Source organism: Manacus vitellinus, unplaced genomic scaffold (genome assembly GCF_001715985.3).
Source record: "Manacus vitellinus isolate BGI_N305 unplaced genomic scaffold, ASM171598v3 scaffold_9_pilon, whole genome shotgun sequence".
Lineage (NCBI taxonomy): Eukaryota > Metazoa > Chordata > Aves > Passeriformes > Pipridae > Manacus > Manacus vitellinus.
In genome coordinates, this window is record NW_021940917.1 from 6,765,551 (window position 1) to 6,779,927 (window position 14,377).

The window sequence follows — 14,377 nt, forward strand, 5'->3', positions numbered from 1 at the left end:
GAAGCACTGTGGCTTTTGGCTGAAAAATTAATAATTTGTGGCTGCGTGTGTATATGTATGTACGCATATGTGTGGAGCTGTTTTTTTTAATATATTGGCTTGGTTACTCACTCTGGATGTCTTTAAGTCACCTATTGTAAGCTACAAATACATGCATTTCACTTGAATTTTAATAGTCTGTGTACTTTTTTCTCAAAAATTGACAATTACAGGAACTGCAATTCACCGTGGCTACAAAGCTGAACCTCAAACGCTTTGATGTTGCATGAGAAAAAAATGTCATGCTGTTGCAGTATTTCACAATGTTTGCAAATATTGTTTCTTTACAGAATGATGTTATGAATCACAGGAGTCTATTAGAGTAAGTAAAACCTTTAGAAAAATAAATAACATGTTAGCTTTTTCATCTCTGCAGTTAAAGAGTCATTCATGACTCAAGAGAAAATAAAATAACATCAAGATAATTCTCCTTTATCTCTATTTTTACGTTTTTGTTCTTAGTAGAAAATAAGTTCTCAGGGACTACAAACCAAAACACAGCATGTGCGTGCTTTACATCATGCAGATACTCATACATACAGCATGGGGCTATCAGGCTACCACCTCAATGTGGGACAATAAAGACAATTAAATATTTTTTTAAACATGTCTATAAATAGGTGAATTATTGTAAATGAAAAGCTAAATTTACAGGTGTAAATCGCATTTAGAAATGAGAAGTACTTAGCAACTTCAACTTAAGAAATATACTTCCAATAAAATTCCACAAATCTATTCAAAGTCTATTACAGATGCTGACATCAATCTGCCAAGCTTTAGTGTGCTAATCTCCATAAAGATTTTCACTTACAAGTTTAGCTACTGTTATATTTCAGTTAAATACTCTGTGTTTGTATAGGCAACTACAGACATAAGGCATTAGAGGTGGATAGGTAATAGAACAGAATTGTCATGGAACCTCTAATGCTAGTTTTGCCTGAATAAGGAAGTTCAGACTTCCACTTAGATTCATCTTCTCCTCAGTGTTTTAGTCCTGATTTCCACACTTTCCACTCAAAATTTCACTATTTCCCCAATGAATACAACATCAGAGGCCATACTCCTACTGCAGCTGCTCGTAGGAACATGACCACAGAAAACCCCTTAAAATTCAGTTTATATATAAGATTTTAAAGGTACACCCATGTACTCATGCACACACAAGCACAGACATATACAAAAGGACACACAAAAAGCTTTTAATTAGCTATACCTATTAAGACTCATCAGTCTGTTTCCACCCCCCTCAGCCAAATGCCAACTTCTGGAGTTGCAGATAATAGATAGCAGTCAGACAGGTGTCAGGTAAGTATGTTCGTCCTGAAAAACTAGTTAAATGTATAAATAAATAAATAAATAAACAGTGCTTAACACTGCAGAGAAGTGTCTCTTATCCTAAACTGGCACAGCAATCACATCCAAATTTAAGCACTAACTATATGTATTGTTAACTTTATCAATGTATCTTCAGTAATTACTACCCAGCTGGAAAGGTTTTGTAAAAATTAACCAGTAAGAGGCATTTTAAACTTCTAATAAATATTTCAGTTTGAGGAAAAATAAAAATCTTGGAGGTAGTTTAAAAATAGTTTGCAACTTTTCCACCCAAGAGTAAATCTGAAGGCTCAAAAATAAATATTCAAGAACATTAATTTGTTTCTAGATGTGTTCGTGCAAGTAAAACAGCAGCCATAATGTGGAAATTTGAGTCACATTTTGCAACTAATTGAAAGCAGATTAGAACTCTGCCTCAGGGGAACATTGTCAAACTAGAAGCTGGAGCAAATGAAGAAAGAGGTGAAAGCATCGTGAAGAGCTGACAGATTTACAGTGCTCAAGGCAATAAACGGGTACTAGATGAAAATGAATGTGCCTTACTGTACTGCACGCAGTTTTCAGTCATATCTCAGCAATAAGAGCATACAGCCATGAAACAATTATTTTCAGAGAGATGGTGAAGGAAAGAGCAAGAATGAACCAAACACTACTCGGATGGTGTGCAAAAAAATATAATTCATACAGTGGCTCATGTTGCTACAAGAATAATCAAATTGGTCATACTGGGCCCTGTTTTGTAACCTGGATTCACCTCAAGTAAGGACTTACACTGACACAACTCAAGTTACTTGAGTTAAGAAAGGAGCCCTTGCTCAGTGTGAGGAAGAGTCAAAGCCTTAAGCTCGTAGGAGAAAAAAAAATCACACAGATTTTACATTTTTAAAGCTAAGAATAACACAGAACCCCGCAGACAGATAAATCAAAGGCAGGAGAGCAAAAGCCTTTTTAGAGCGTGATTAGAAAAGGTTGGAGGAGATTATAAAATGAAAAGTGCAGAGGCTAATGTACCAATGCTGTAATGGAAACAGCTGCTAGCTTTCTCCTTCAGTGTTTGGCATCCATTGCAGCGTCACAGGAAAGACTGTTAAAAGATCTGGACATGAAATGTAAATAAAACTATTAGCCAAAACTCAGTTGCTGTATTTATAAAACAGTAGCAGCTCTTTTTTCATGTGTATGTATGTACATATATATATGTATGTATATATATATATATATATATATACACCATCAGCATATATTGATATATATTCACACACAAACATGTATACAATCCTGTCCTTGAACAGCAACGAGTAGCACTACTACATAGCTGCACCTTACTACTGGCTGAAGTGGGTAAGAACATGAATTTAGGTTTTTTAGTAACACAGGGTGTGGAGCAATCACCTTCACTGTTCTCAAAATGCAGCAGTATTTTTTCTTCAAATTCCAGAACTCTAGTGCAATTCAACATATAGTGCCTAGCATTAACTAGTAAAACTTTATGTCAAATATGTTCATTATATCCATAAATACTCCTGGAATATTAGATCCTTGTCGTCAGTGCAAACTAACAGAACAAATCCCTCAACATTTACTAAATCGGATTTAAAACTCCTGCCAGCAAAACAAAGTTCAATGGAGTAATGAGGTCCATTTCTAATTGTATTTGCTTCTAACTACTACCTTTGGTTGAAGAGATACAGATCTAGTTTCATTTCTCTCCTTCAAAAAGGAAAAGTTGGCAAGAACATTAAACCCCGAAACATGCAACTACTGCCATTGCTTTACTGCTAAAAGCCTATAATAAAGCACAGATTTGATAGTACTATCCATGTAGTGTGGCGAACCACACTCAAATAAACAGTTCTCCATGAAGAATGAAAACCCAAAGGCCAAACCCTTCCAATTCAAACATTATTGTTGCTTTTAACATAAGCCATCCACAGAAATCAGCCAAGGAGGTGACAGGAAATCCAAAAATAATTTGGTCTGGCCCTACACACTATGAGAAAGGAGATTACAAGTTGCTTTTCACTCTTCTTACTGCTTGAGGGAAGTGGTGAAAACTGTAAAAGCTGTGCTTACGTAACAAGCAACTGTGGTATCTACAGTCCTATTTCTACCACAGTTCAGCATAGCATCAATGAAATTCATCAATAAAGGTGGCATTTGAATAGCATGAACTTGTATTTGGGGGGGGGGATGGGCTTAACAAAACCCCTGAATTAATTCAATGGATAATGCAAATGACTAAATGTGTGCAAAATCAAACTGTCTAGTGAACACAGTTAAAGAGGCCAGATGTGCCTCGAAATTTCCTGGGAAACAGAGCCTAAACTTGGCGCCTTCTTTTATCAGAATGAAGAAAGCAAGCCCTTGGAGTTTACAAAAGTGTGACCAATTGGAGTTTAGTCTTCTGTTGCTAATTGAAGCATGAAAAAAAGAGCCGGTTTCTGAGGGCAAACTACAAACATATACTTTTTATATTCCACTGCCACATGATAAAAAACAGAATCAAGCTGACTGGTAGAAATTTGACTGGCAACCAAAGACCAAGCTATTATTTCAAACTGTTATGGGAAAGCAATAAAATTGCTACCAGGTCTCCTCATGTTACTCTTCAATAAAAAAAAAGCCATCAGGGAAATAAGAGGAAAAGAAAACACATCAAAACCTCTAAAGTTTCTTTAAGTAAAAATACACTTCTCTGGTGTTATGCCATCTGCTTCTTGGTTAACATGACAATTCAACTACTAGAATACTAGTGTTTTGAAAACACCAAGTAACCACAATCAATACATTTTAGTTTGCTCTTTTGACTGCAAAAACTGCATTCACATGCCACTATTGGCATCTGCTTCAAACATCGTCATGAGGTCTCTTTCCTTACATTATTATTTGGTAGAGTTTCTCAGGAGACAAACACCTCGGCCAAGCTGGGTTTGTGCACACAATAAGATTTAGGCTAGGGAGTCTCAGAAACCAGGAGAAGGGAACCAAATATTTGGTATTCTTTTTCTGAAGATCGGCTGAGGAAGATTTATCATGAAGGACATATAATTCAATGTAGCACATTTTCACATCAAAATTAGTAAAACAAAGAGCTTCATATTTAATTCCCAGTAGATGTTACATACAGGAGGATGCTAGAGAAGTTCATCCTTTCATCTTGAGATTTAGCAGTATTTGCCAAATTAGAGTAAAAGCAGACATATTACAAATCTCTGTCACTAAAGGCAATATTTTATTTTTATTTTGATTAGATTTTAAAAATTTAATCGGTGCCACACTGACCCTAGACCTGGAAAACCTATCTGTACAGTTATCAATCCTCCTTCATTCCATGCAACTTGTCCTGTGCTCACTTAGGTTGTTTAATCAAGTAGTCTTAGTATATGTAAGCATATATATTATGGATGTGTACATGTATATGCAAACAGGGGCATCAGAGGAAACCTATTCCCACCCTCTTGATATTTCTCTCAGTTTTTTTAAAAAAAGAAAACAAAAATGGCAAAGAACTTGCCCATCAGTCCAGTGGCTCTGGGTAGTTTTGCAACTTTCATTCAAATATAAAGGCCTTGTTCCAATTGCCAAGACCGCTTTGTAAGAATTGAAAGAGGAAGTGCAGTAGAGAGCGCTTACTGAAGTCCTGCAGCACAACCAAAAGTCATTGCCTGACCTTCCTATTTGCCCAAATGGCCTTCAGTAAATTGTGGGTTTAATTCAAGAATGTAATAATAATTTTAAAAATCTCATGATTTAAAATCTAATTTAAGAAAGCCCCTCAAGTCTTGCTATGAAAACTGGTAATCATCTTTATTAAAATTACCATGTTTCAAACATATTTTTAAGCAAATTAAAGAAGGATAGCTTGCATTATTGTTCACTTTGATGAAAGGCTGCATTGCAAAAGATCTGCACTAGGCAGAAACGCTCTGGTGCAAAAGGAGTAAAAACGTTTAAACTACCTTTGTTGATTGTTAAAAAGGTATTTACTTTTTGCAATTATGCATGATCAGTCATTTCCATGGAAGACCATTTTGCTCTCTTTCATCAAACAGTGAATGTTACGTACAGATCACATTTTTAAAAAAAAAATCCATGTATTTTCTGTGATTATTAGGAAATAAAAAACTCTTTGTCATGTAAACACACTAAATCAAACACTAGTTTTTAGTAAAAACAATGGCCAGCCCTACAACTGAAGTCACTGCGTCCACAGATCCACAGGTGTGACCCTATCTGAGGACTCATGGGAGGATGTATTTCTGTTGTAAGAAATAAGTACAGGTAAGAAGTCAGATAACCTTTCCACCCTTTCAGGGAACACAGCAATATATCACCATGTACATTAGAACATCATATAGGTACAATACAAAGCTAGTACAATGCTAAGCGTATTACATAAATATTATGCTTATCCAACCTGGCTGTTGGATCATCTGTACAAAGTATCTTAGCTCAGAGCAGGGTAGGCTCTAAAACTTCATTATAATCAGCAATTCCAACTATATATCATGAAATAAATCTGCAACATGTAGCTGACATGCCATTCAAAAAGTGAGTACTACATCTGAGAAACACAGACCATGTGGCAATGACACAAAGCTGCCTAAATTCCTGCAGAAGCAAGCTAACCTTTTTCAAGAGTGGGTAACAGAAATTCAAAATATATGTCCTTATCCAAAATGGAACCACAGCTGAAGGATAGCTGAAATGTTTGTACCTCCAAGATGATATTTCTGATGATCCTTGTAAAATACTTGCTCAATACCACATGCACCAATAACCATGTGAAATGTGGAGAAACAGATTTCAATGGTGTTTTTATTCTTTTAACCTACTTTCAGAAATGCAAATCACATGGTTAACACAGAGCACATAAAGGGTAACCTGCATTCAACATGCAAAGGATGTGTCCAGTTAACAGAAAGCAGACCCCAAGATCTCCCAGAAATGTCAGTACTACAGAGATCATCCATTTCTTATGGGTAAAAAAAAAAAAGGAAACAAAAATGGCACGAGTTTTAGCACGCAAGAAATCTGCACATTTCACATTTATGATTTACATTGTTGTCGATAAAATAGCTTTCCAATTATGAAGGCCGTCGTAGAAGAAGCTGGAATGCATTCTGCGTTAATGATCACAACCAGGGGTCCAAGCTTTACTCTTTTGTCAGAGATACAGCAGATCCTCCCCGCAGCTTCACCATTAACATGTCTGTTTCCTGTCAGACCACTCAGAGATAATGTCATTTATCTCAGGGCGGCACAAGACCAGTCATTAGCTTCAGTAAAAGACCTCAAACAAAGGCCGGATGGCATTTTATCCAGGGCTCATAGGCTGCAGCCAAGAATCTCATTGCCTAGCAGTTTAGAACAAGTTATCTCTAAGAGTAATTTTCTCCATATCAACAATTCTAGAACACTTCTCTGAAGAGCAGAAAAATATACATGGAAAATTTTAGTCAATGGTTTTATCGTATGCAATTAGGTGACTGATAAGAGCTTGCTAAAGTTATCCTTTGAGAGTTTGTTTTTTGGTGTATTTTTGGGGTTTTTTCTGGGGGGGGGGTGTTCCTCCCTTCCCCCTCCTTTTACTTCGTAAGGAAAGACACAGTAAATCAGATTCTACCTGAACAGTCAAACCTTTGAAGAGCTGACCCTTATTGTGTTTGCCTGCAGGAGGTGATTCACTATTATAAATTTTTCAATGACTGGGCTTCTGGAAATCTCTTTAAATGAAAGTAGTACTGGTTAACTGTATGTACGAACACATGTTTTCACAGTCTCTCCGGTATTATTGCATTTCAGAAAGCTTCTATAAAGTGCCAGGTGAACTTTTTAAAATAATGATAATAATAATTAAAAAAAGAAAGAAAGTTGAAAAAATACTAACAAATCTCAGCTATTCAATTCCTGGGCTTATGCTGAAAACTAGGAACAGATGGTACTTTCCATGTTACTTGAATCTGGTTATTGAACACCTCTATGGTTACGGGAGATTTTGCTTAGCACTTTTAACATACATTTCATTTATTGGACTATAAAATGCTACTTTGGAAAAACAAGTCTTTATATGGCTATAATTAAAACAGTCTTGCAGGAAAGCCCTTTAACATGGAGAACATGGTTAACCTCATGACATCTGGACAATCAATCCTTTCCTTTTTACTGGGTATTTATGAAGTTATTAAAATTGTAAAATTACCAATGCCCAAAATGAAATATTTTTCCAGTGGTTCCGAGTACGGTTATCAGACGGCTTCCCTACTTGATTTGATAGATGTTCTAGACCAGCCTCCATTGTGCTACGCTAACTCTTGCTTTGCACAGGAATTCAATAGCAGACCTGGTCATACATATTGGCAGAGGTCAGCAGGTTCGCACGGAAAGCTTTCCTCAGCCAAAGGGCAACACCTCTTCACCCAGCTCAAAAAGCACCGTCACACTACTAGACAGCACTACAGAACTTTAAGAACCTTGAGCTGTGCTTATTGTTAGACATCCATAGTTATCAATGTTTTTAACAGCTAAATCCCTTATGTAGCTTTCAAAACAGTTTGCAGTCAAACAACAATAGACTTTGTTCTTTAATTACAGCAAGTGACCTCCCTGCCCTTTTATTTCACAGTGAATAAACTACACACAAGGCCGGCAAGAAAAGTACATGAAAAACATATCTCCATAACATCATTAATCAAAGCATGTACTTAAATAATTTACATCAACAGGAAAATGCACCCAGAGATTCCCGATGAAGTGCAAAACACCCTCAAATCCTGCATTTAAATAAAAAAAAAGTGAAAATAAAATAAAGAATGAAAGAATACAAGCCAAGAACGTTAATTTGTTGAAGACAACTTTCAAATGAGAAATGCAGTCTTAATGAGAAGCACTGAGCTAATAAAAGAGAAAAATTCAATCCTGGAGTATCACTACACTGATACATTTAGAAGTGTAACTAGACCCCTCCAATTACAGCTTTGTGTCTTCTGTACTATTTTAATGTAAACATACTGATTTTCCCATACCAAATACAGTTTTCCCATATCTCAAACTGTGACTGAATCCCAAAATCTCCTCACAATGCACACAAAGCAGTTTTTGTAGATACCCTGAACACTTTTCAATATAACAGTTGTTAAAAATACAGAAAAACTTAGCTGAAACAGATGAAGAGTTCATGCTGACAAACAGTCACTAACTGTGCTAAAAATGGTATGGATGAGAAATGGAAAATGGAGACAGGTTTTAACACCAAAAATCTTAGGAGTGGTTAGCCTACCTGTCAAAGCTACTTATTCAGACATGTCACTGGTGGCTTAACCACAAAATGGACTGCACAAATATAGCTCAAATATCTTAGCATACTTTGACTTTATCCACATATTAGGGGAGTGGCGACTTTTACAACATACTTGCGGATTCCGCATAAAAGAGCCAGCAGAACACAGTCATTGATTTAATTAGGCTTCATAAGATCCAATTTATCATGTTTTACATGACTTTCCGCAGCAAGGAAACAGAATAAATAGACTAAAAATAGACATTGAAGCATGCTGTGAAAGCTAAACAGTGACTACAACTCCTGGGAATCTGTTCCAAGCTTTTCACAAATAGTAAACAAATGCAATATTATATTCCACACCACATATAAAAACCTGTAGATTTTGAATCAGCAGGCATGAACTCATTTGATTCTAAGAGGAAACTTCCAAATTTACAAGGCATGTCTTGCACAACAGTAAGATAACTGGAAATTGATTTTAACATGCATGCTTGAAAATCACAGAAATACAGACACAAAGTGCTTTTTTCAAGTACATCAGGTATGTTCTAGTGCATAAACAGTCAAAGCAATAACACTTCGGGAATATAAACCCCTTAAAAATATCTTCCTAATGATTATTAATCATTTTGAGGAAAAAAAAGCCATAACAACAAACATAAAACACTCGAGTGTCACTAATATTGCCACTAGCTGGACTTCAGGTATCAACCATTGTCAGCAACAAGCTGTATTATTAACATTACTGTTCGTCTAAAAGAGAACATTCCTGGGTAGGAAAAACGCTAAGGGATGTTACTTAAGGCAGAAAGCAAGCACACCATTGTGCCAGACAATGGCCAAGGCTGCACGACTCTGATGTGCAAAGCTTCTGTTAAAGCCGGTGTGTGCCAACAGCAGTGGCTGTCGCTGGAAATGCAAGCTCCAGACCTCCTCCTGGAGAGACATCTACAACACACAGAGTGTACACTGACGCTGAACCCGGCTCCATACATGTTTGCTCTAAATTTGCATGCCATCCCATTTACATTGCACATAAGATTACTCGTACGTTTATAGATTCTTCATACAATTTCCTGTGTGACTATAGAGTTGAAAGAACACAAAAACGGGAGAAACCACACCACCCTCTAATCTCTGTTGCCATGGCAGCAGCCTTTGAGATACTGAAATGTTCAGATTGCCAGCTAAACAAAATTGTTGAATGTGAACATTTGGCTGAGAGATTAAAAGGCTAAGGAGGTTGCAAAAGGGCAGTACCTCCCACATTCCAGGCAGCCACTGAATCCAATCAAATGGCTCTGACTCTTTAACCACAGCCATTGTGAAGACCGGATTAGGGCAATTTATCTAGATAGTTAAAACAGATTAGAGAACTGCAATTTGAAGACTATTGGCAACAGAAGTAAATGCCTACTGTACTAAGTTAATAAAGAGACCATGAGATTTTAGGACACCTTTCCACCGCGAACAGCACTTTTCATAAATCAAAGCACAAACGTACACATGAATTACACAGCAATCTGGTTTTCTCATCTGCATTTAGAAAAGGTCACAAGGCTCATTCAAATTCAACCACAGATATGCTATCTTAAAAGCAATAATATGCATACAATATAAAATTTAATTTGTTCCTCGCCTTGAACAAAAGCCCTTGAAATTATCTTCTAGTACTAACAAATATCTCGTGTCACAAACACCCAAATCTAATCTTCTAGTCGACTTAGTATTACAAAAACTCCAACATGACCAAAATACAAAAAGCCAGTATCCCGGTCGTAAAAAGACATAACTTTTCCCCCGAGACCTTCAGCCCTCCCAGACACATGCAGGCCAGTTAACACCAACCCAAAAGTTTTCCCATCGCTGGGAAGTTGTAAAAGCAGGTAATTTAAGACCAACAGCTGACAATACAGTTACACTCTAACATCCTGAGATTGTTCGTTTGGAAGGTGTTAGTTTGCTTTATTTTTCAGGCAGACCAGGTTACTTTTGTTTAACAACCTGTAGAATTCACTGAAGTTGTAATCCTGGGCAACCAGTCACCCTCAGGTCCCCCAGAAGATGCCTTCTGCCCTAGGGACAGAACAATTCCCACCAACACCAGAATCTCCTTGAACCAGCAGTTAACAAAAGACAACAAGCTCTCCCTCTACCCTTCCCAGAGAATAGAGTCATGGCCATCTATTCTTACAGAAAGCATCCTTCGTAATGTAATAGAAAGGAATAAAAACACACACCCCCGTCTGATTTCTTTCATACATTTCGACCACTCAACAAACAAGTAGTTCAAATCCAAGAGCCAGCACAGCTCAGAGAGGAAAACTCCCCCAGACAGGAGACAAACTGCACCCCTCTGTTCCAAAAGCTGTTTTGCACACACATATCTCAGCACAAAGTGCATTTCCCTCCTCCCAGCATCCTCCTTCCAGGAAGATGAGAGGCACCGCCTGTCTGCTAGCTCCTTCCTCCCAGTCTGCTACACCAGCTTCTGGGGCCTCTGGGGCTCCTGCACCACAGAACCCCTCAACATGATAAGCATCCTGCATTTCCACAAAGGGCAACAGCGGAGCCTTGGTCTCCACTGATACCTCCTGTTTCCTCCCCCAAGCACAATCTCAGCTCCAGACAGTGGGTCAGAGAAGGGAGAGGGGTTCCTTTAGACTTTGGGAGAGGAACAGCCACAAATGCCTGCCAGTGTTGTGGAAGAGAGTCAGCACATACAAGACCTGCTGCTCCTGGAGCGTGAGCTATGCACACCCCAGCCTGAGAACACATGCCATCCCACGGATACCGCTGCTTTCTGCTAAGACTGGGGCCAGTTAAGTCGGGGTCACCTCGGGGTTTCTCCTTCTGGGTGAGTGCAATCAAAAGGAACAGACAAAAGAGAAACATTCTCCAAGTCTGAGGACAGGGAGAGGAAATCATAAGGAAGAGCAGCACACTGAAAACATGGTGTCTTCTGTATAGGGAAGAGGTCTCTGGGTTGGTTTTGGTTTGGATTTTTTAAAGAAAAGAGGAAGAACAGATGCATGTTACAAATACACAGCAGAGAGAAGGACACAGGCGCCAGACGCACGGTCATGGGACACTTATTATAGACACAGGGAAACACAGAAGAGGTGGAGAGGAGCTTTGTCCTACCTTTTCTGTTTTCAATTTCTTGATTCGCCTGTGGCTCTCCTCCTCCTCCTCTTCCTTCTTTACCAAAATAGAGTTCCCCATTAACCCTGAATCCGGGGTACTTTTGCTCACCTCCCCCACAGCAGAGGAGGTGCAGTGAAAGGGGCTGCTGCTTCCACCACTGCCTCCCTTGGCCCCAAAGCCATAGAGGTGCCCAGAGGAAACTTGGCTGCTGCCACCCCCACTGCCATTGGGGTGGCCCTGCTGTAGGTCATGCTGCTTGTCCTTCCTGGATTTTCCTGCATCTTTATCCCGCTTGGAGCCTCTGCTCCCCAGGGCTTTACCTGGTTTCTCCTCTTTGTTTTTCCCACAAGAGGCAATGGTGGTGGTGTTGCTGGTGGTGTTATTATTGCCGTTTGGGTTACTGCTCACGCTTTGACCCAGTGCTGAATTCATGCCAGTTGCCTCTCCAGGGCGCCCTTGGACTTCCTGCCTCTTGCCAGCACTGCTGATCTCAGGAATCCCATACAAGGCAGCAGAAGGCAGAGATTTATTAGCATCCTTAGAAGTTTTACTCCTTTTCACTTTTGATTTGCTAGTCTCTTTGTGAGAGGAATTCCCCTGGGGAGCAGAGGGCTGAACAGAAGCAAATTTTAGGCCATCAGCTAAGGCTGAGGTAGCATTAGCCCCACTGGAAGCCAGACCCCCACAATCCTTGGAGCTGGTGTTGCTGCTGCTGGTGGTATTAGTAGAATTATTCATCTCAAATTTCTGTCTGTCCTTCTCCAAATCGGCGTCCAAATCGATTATTAAATTCCCAACACCGATTTCCCAATCATCGCCACTGTCATAAGTGTCAACTGCGTTTGGATCCACACCTTTTCCTGCAGTGGAAGTGTTCAATGACATCCTGAATATGAGATCTCTAGAGTAAAAATCTGATGAACTTTCCTTTGGAGATGTGGGGACATTCGTTTATCTCCGTTGGGCTCTCTCTTAAGTTCAACTCTTGTCTTCCTCCCTCAGGTGTGTCTAGGCTCACAACGTGCAGTCCACGTCCACCTTGTCCTGTGAGGAGGGAAAAAGGCAAATAGTTCTTGTCTAGGTTTTACCAGAATAAAACATGACTCAATAAAAAAAGAGTAAGGTAGGGGGAAGCAAAATCTTTCACCATTGCCACACTCTTTCCTTAAGTTTGCTAAACCTGAGGCAGTGACTGCGATGCTTTTTTACCGAGTATCTTTAATCTAGTTGTATACCAACATTCAGTCTCTCTTAAAAAACTATGCCCACAAAAGAAAAAAAAAAAAAAAGAGAAAAAGAAAGAAAAAATTAACTACATGATTCAAATCCACAAAGCTCAGGAAATACAGTCTTAGAAGTGGTGCCTAGCTGTTGGAGCACATGTTGTAATCTAACCCCTTGGACCACCACCTAGGCACGAAAGAGAAAAAAGGAAGGACACGGATTCACTCCTCACTGCATTCCATGGATTTTGTGGCTTTAAACTAGACCCTTGAAGTTTTGTGACTCTCCTATATTATCTTTTACCCCTCTTCCACTTAATCTCTTGGGAGGGGGAGGAGAGAGCGCTAAGGGAAGTGGGAAACCTCATTTTCCTTGCCACGATACAGCTTCTGTTAAAAACAACAACCTATAAACACAAATGTTTACTGGAAAATATTAAACTCCATAGGTTAAAAAGAAGAGAAGAAATAAAAATTTCCTTTAAAAAATATTCTTAAGATAACAGTTCTAAAAGCATTTCTAAGGTACTCCTAGGTCACAAAATTGTTAGGTCTGTTAAATATAGTATTACTGACTGTACAGGAAACTGATTAAGACATACACTTTAAGTGATCTGCACCAAGGTGGCCTCAGTGACCGCAAATGAGTGTGTGTTTGACAAAGCTTAGTTAAAACGATTTTTAAAGGGATCTCTCCCTTTTACAGTCGACTGCCGAAATATTTATACATATATATATGCATAATGCTTACCTTTAATCCTTCATAATTTTTTAATTAAACCAGCAAATCAAAATGCTGTTCCCACTCGTCTCAGCAACAACTCTGTGCCTCATTTTACTTAAAGAGCAAGTGATCAAGAAGTAGAAAGCAAGTATCATCTCAGCCAGTATAAATCGGTCAATAACATATCTCCCCCTAGTTTGGCACACGGATCAGAAGTCCTTTTTTGATTTTGTTTGTTTGTTTAGGCTTTTTTCCTCCTTGTTTAAAAAAAAAAAAAAAAAAGGAAAGAAAAAAGAAAAAAAATGCTGTGCCTCACAACTTTACCAGCTGGTAGGTAGTATTTCACATTCAGAAGTGAAGCATCAAGGACCAGATTTTTGTTTGTTTGCTTTTCCTGAATAAGCACCGAGAGGTAATAATCATCACAGTAATTTAAAAAAAAAAAAAATGTTTCCCCAACTTCACACTCCGTCTTCAGCCCCGGACCCGGGAGCCATCCTGATCAGTAAGTAATGATCCCATGAAACAAACCTACAGGCGCCCGGGTGTTACAAGACAGAATGTGCTAACATCGGGATAAATTAGTGAAAGGGAGGAAGGAAAAAAAGAAGAAGAAAGGACTGAAAA

The 14,377-nt window shown here is 38.7% G+C and overlaps 1 protein-coding gene across 3 annotated transcripts in view; it reads right to left on the reverse strand.

Annotated features, from left to right (window-relative positions):
• The window catches only part of ZNF608 (zinc finger protein 608), an 86,432-nt gene that overhangs the window by 70,284 nt on the left and 1,771 nt on the right, over positions 1-14,377 (reverse strand). For 2 of the 3 annotated variants that reach the window (XM_018086171.2, XM_008923280.3), the window contains exons 1-2: positions 13,778-13,971; positions 11,801-12,847 (exon numbers count right to left, since the gene is read on the reverse strand). In XM_018086171.2, coding sequence (XP_017941660.1) covers positions 11,801-12,688 — 888 coding nt within the window. In that variant the 5' untranslated portion in view covers positions 12,689-12,847; positions 13,778-13,971. Of the gene's footprint in view, positions 1-11,800; positions 12,848-13,777; positions 13,972-14,377 lie in introns of those variants that run through there. The other variant, XM_018086172.2, reaches the window with a different exon arrangement.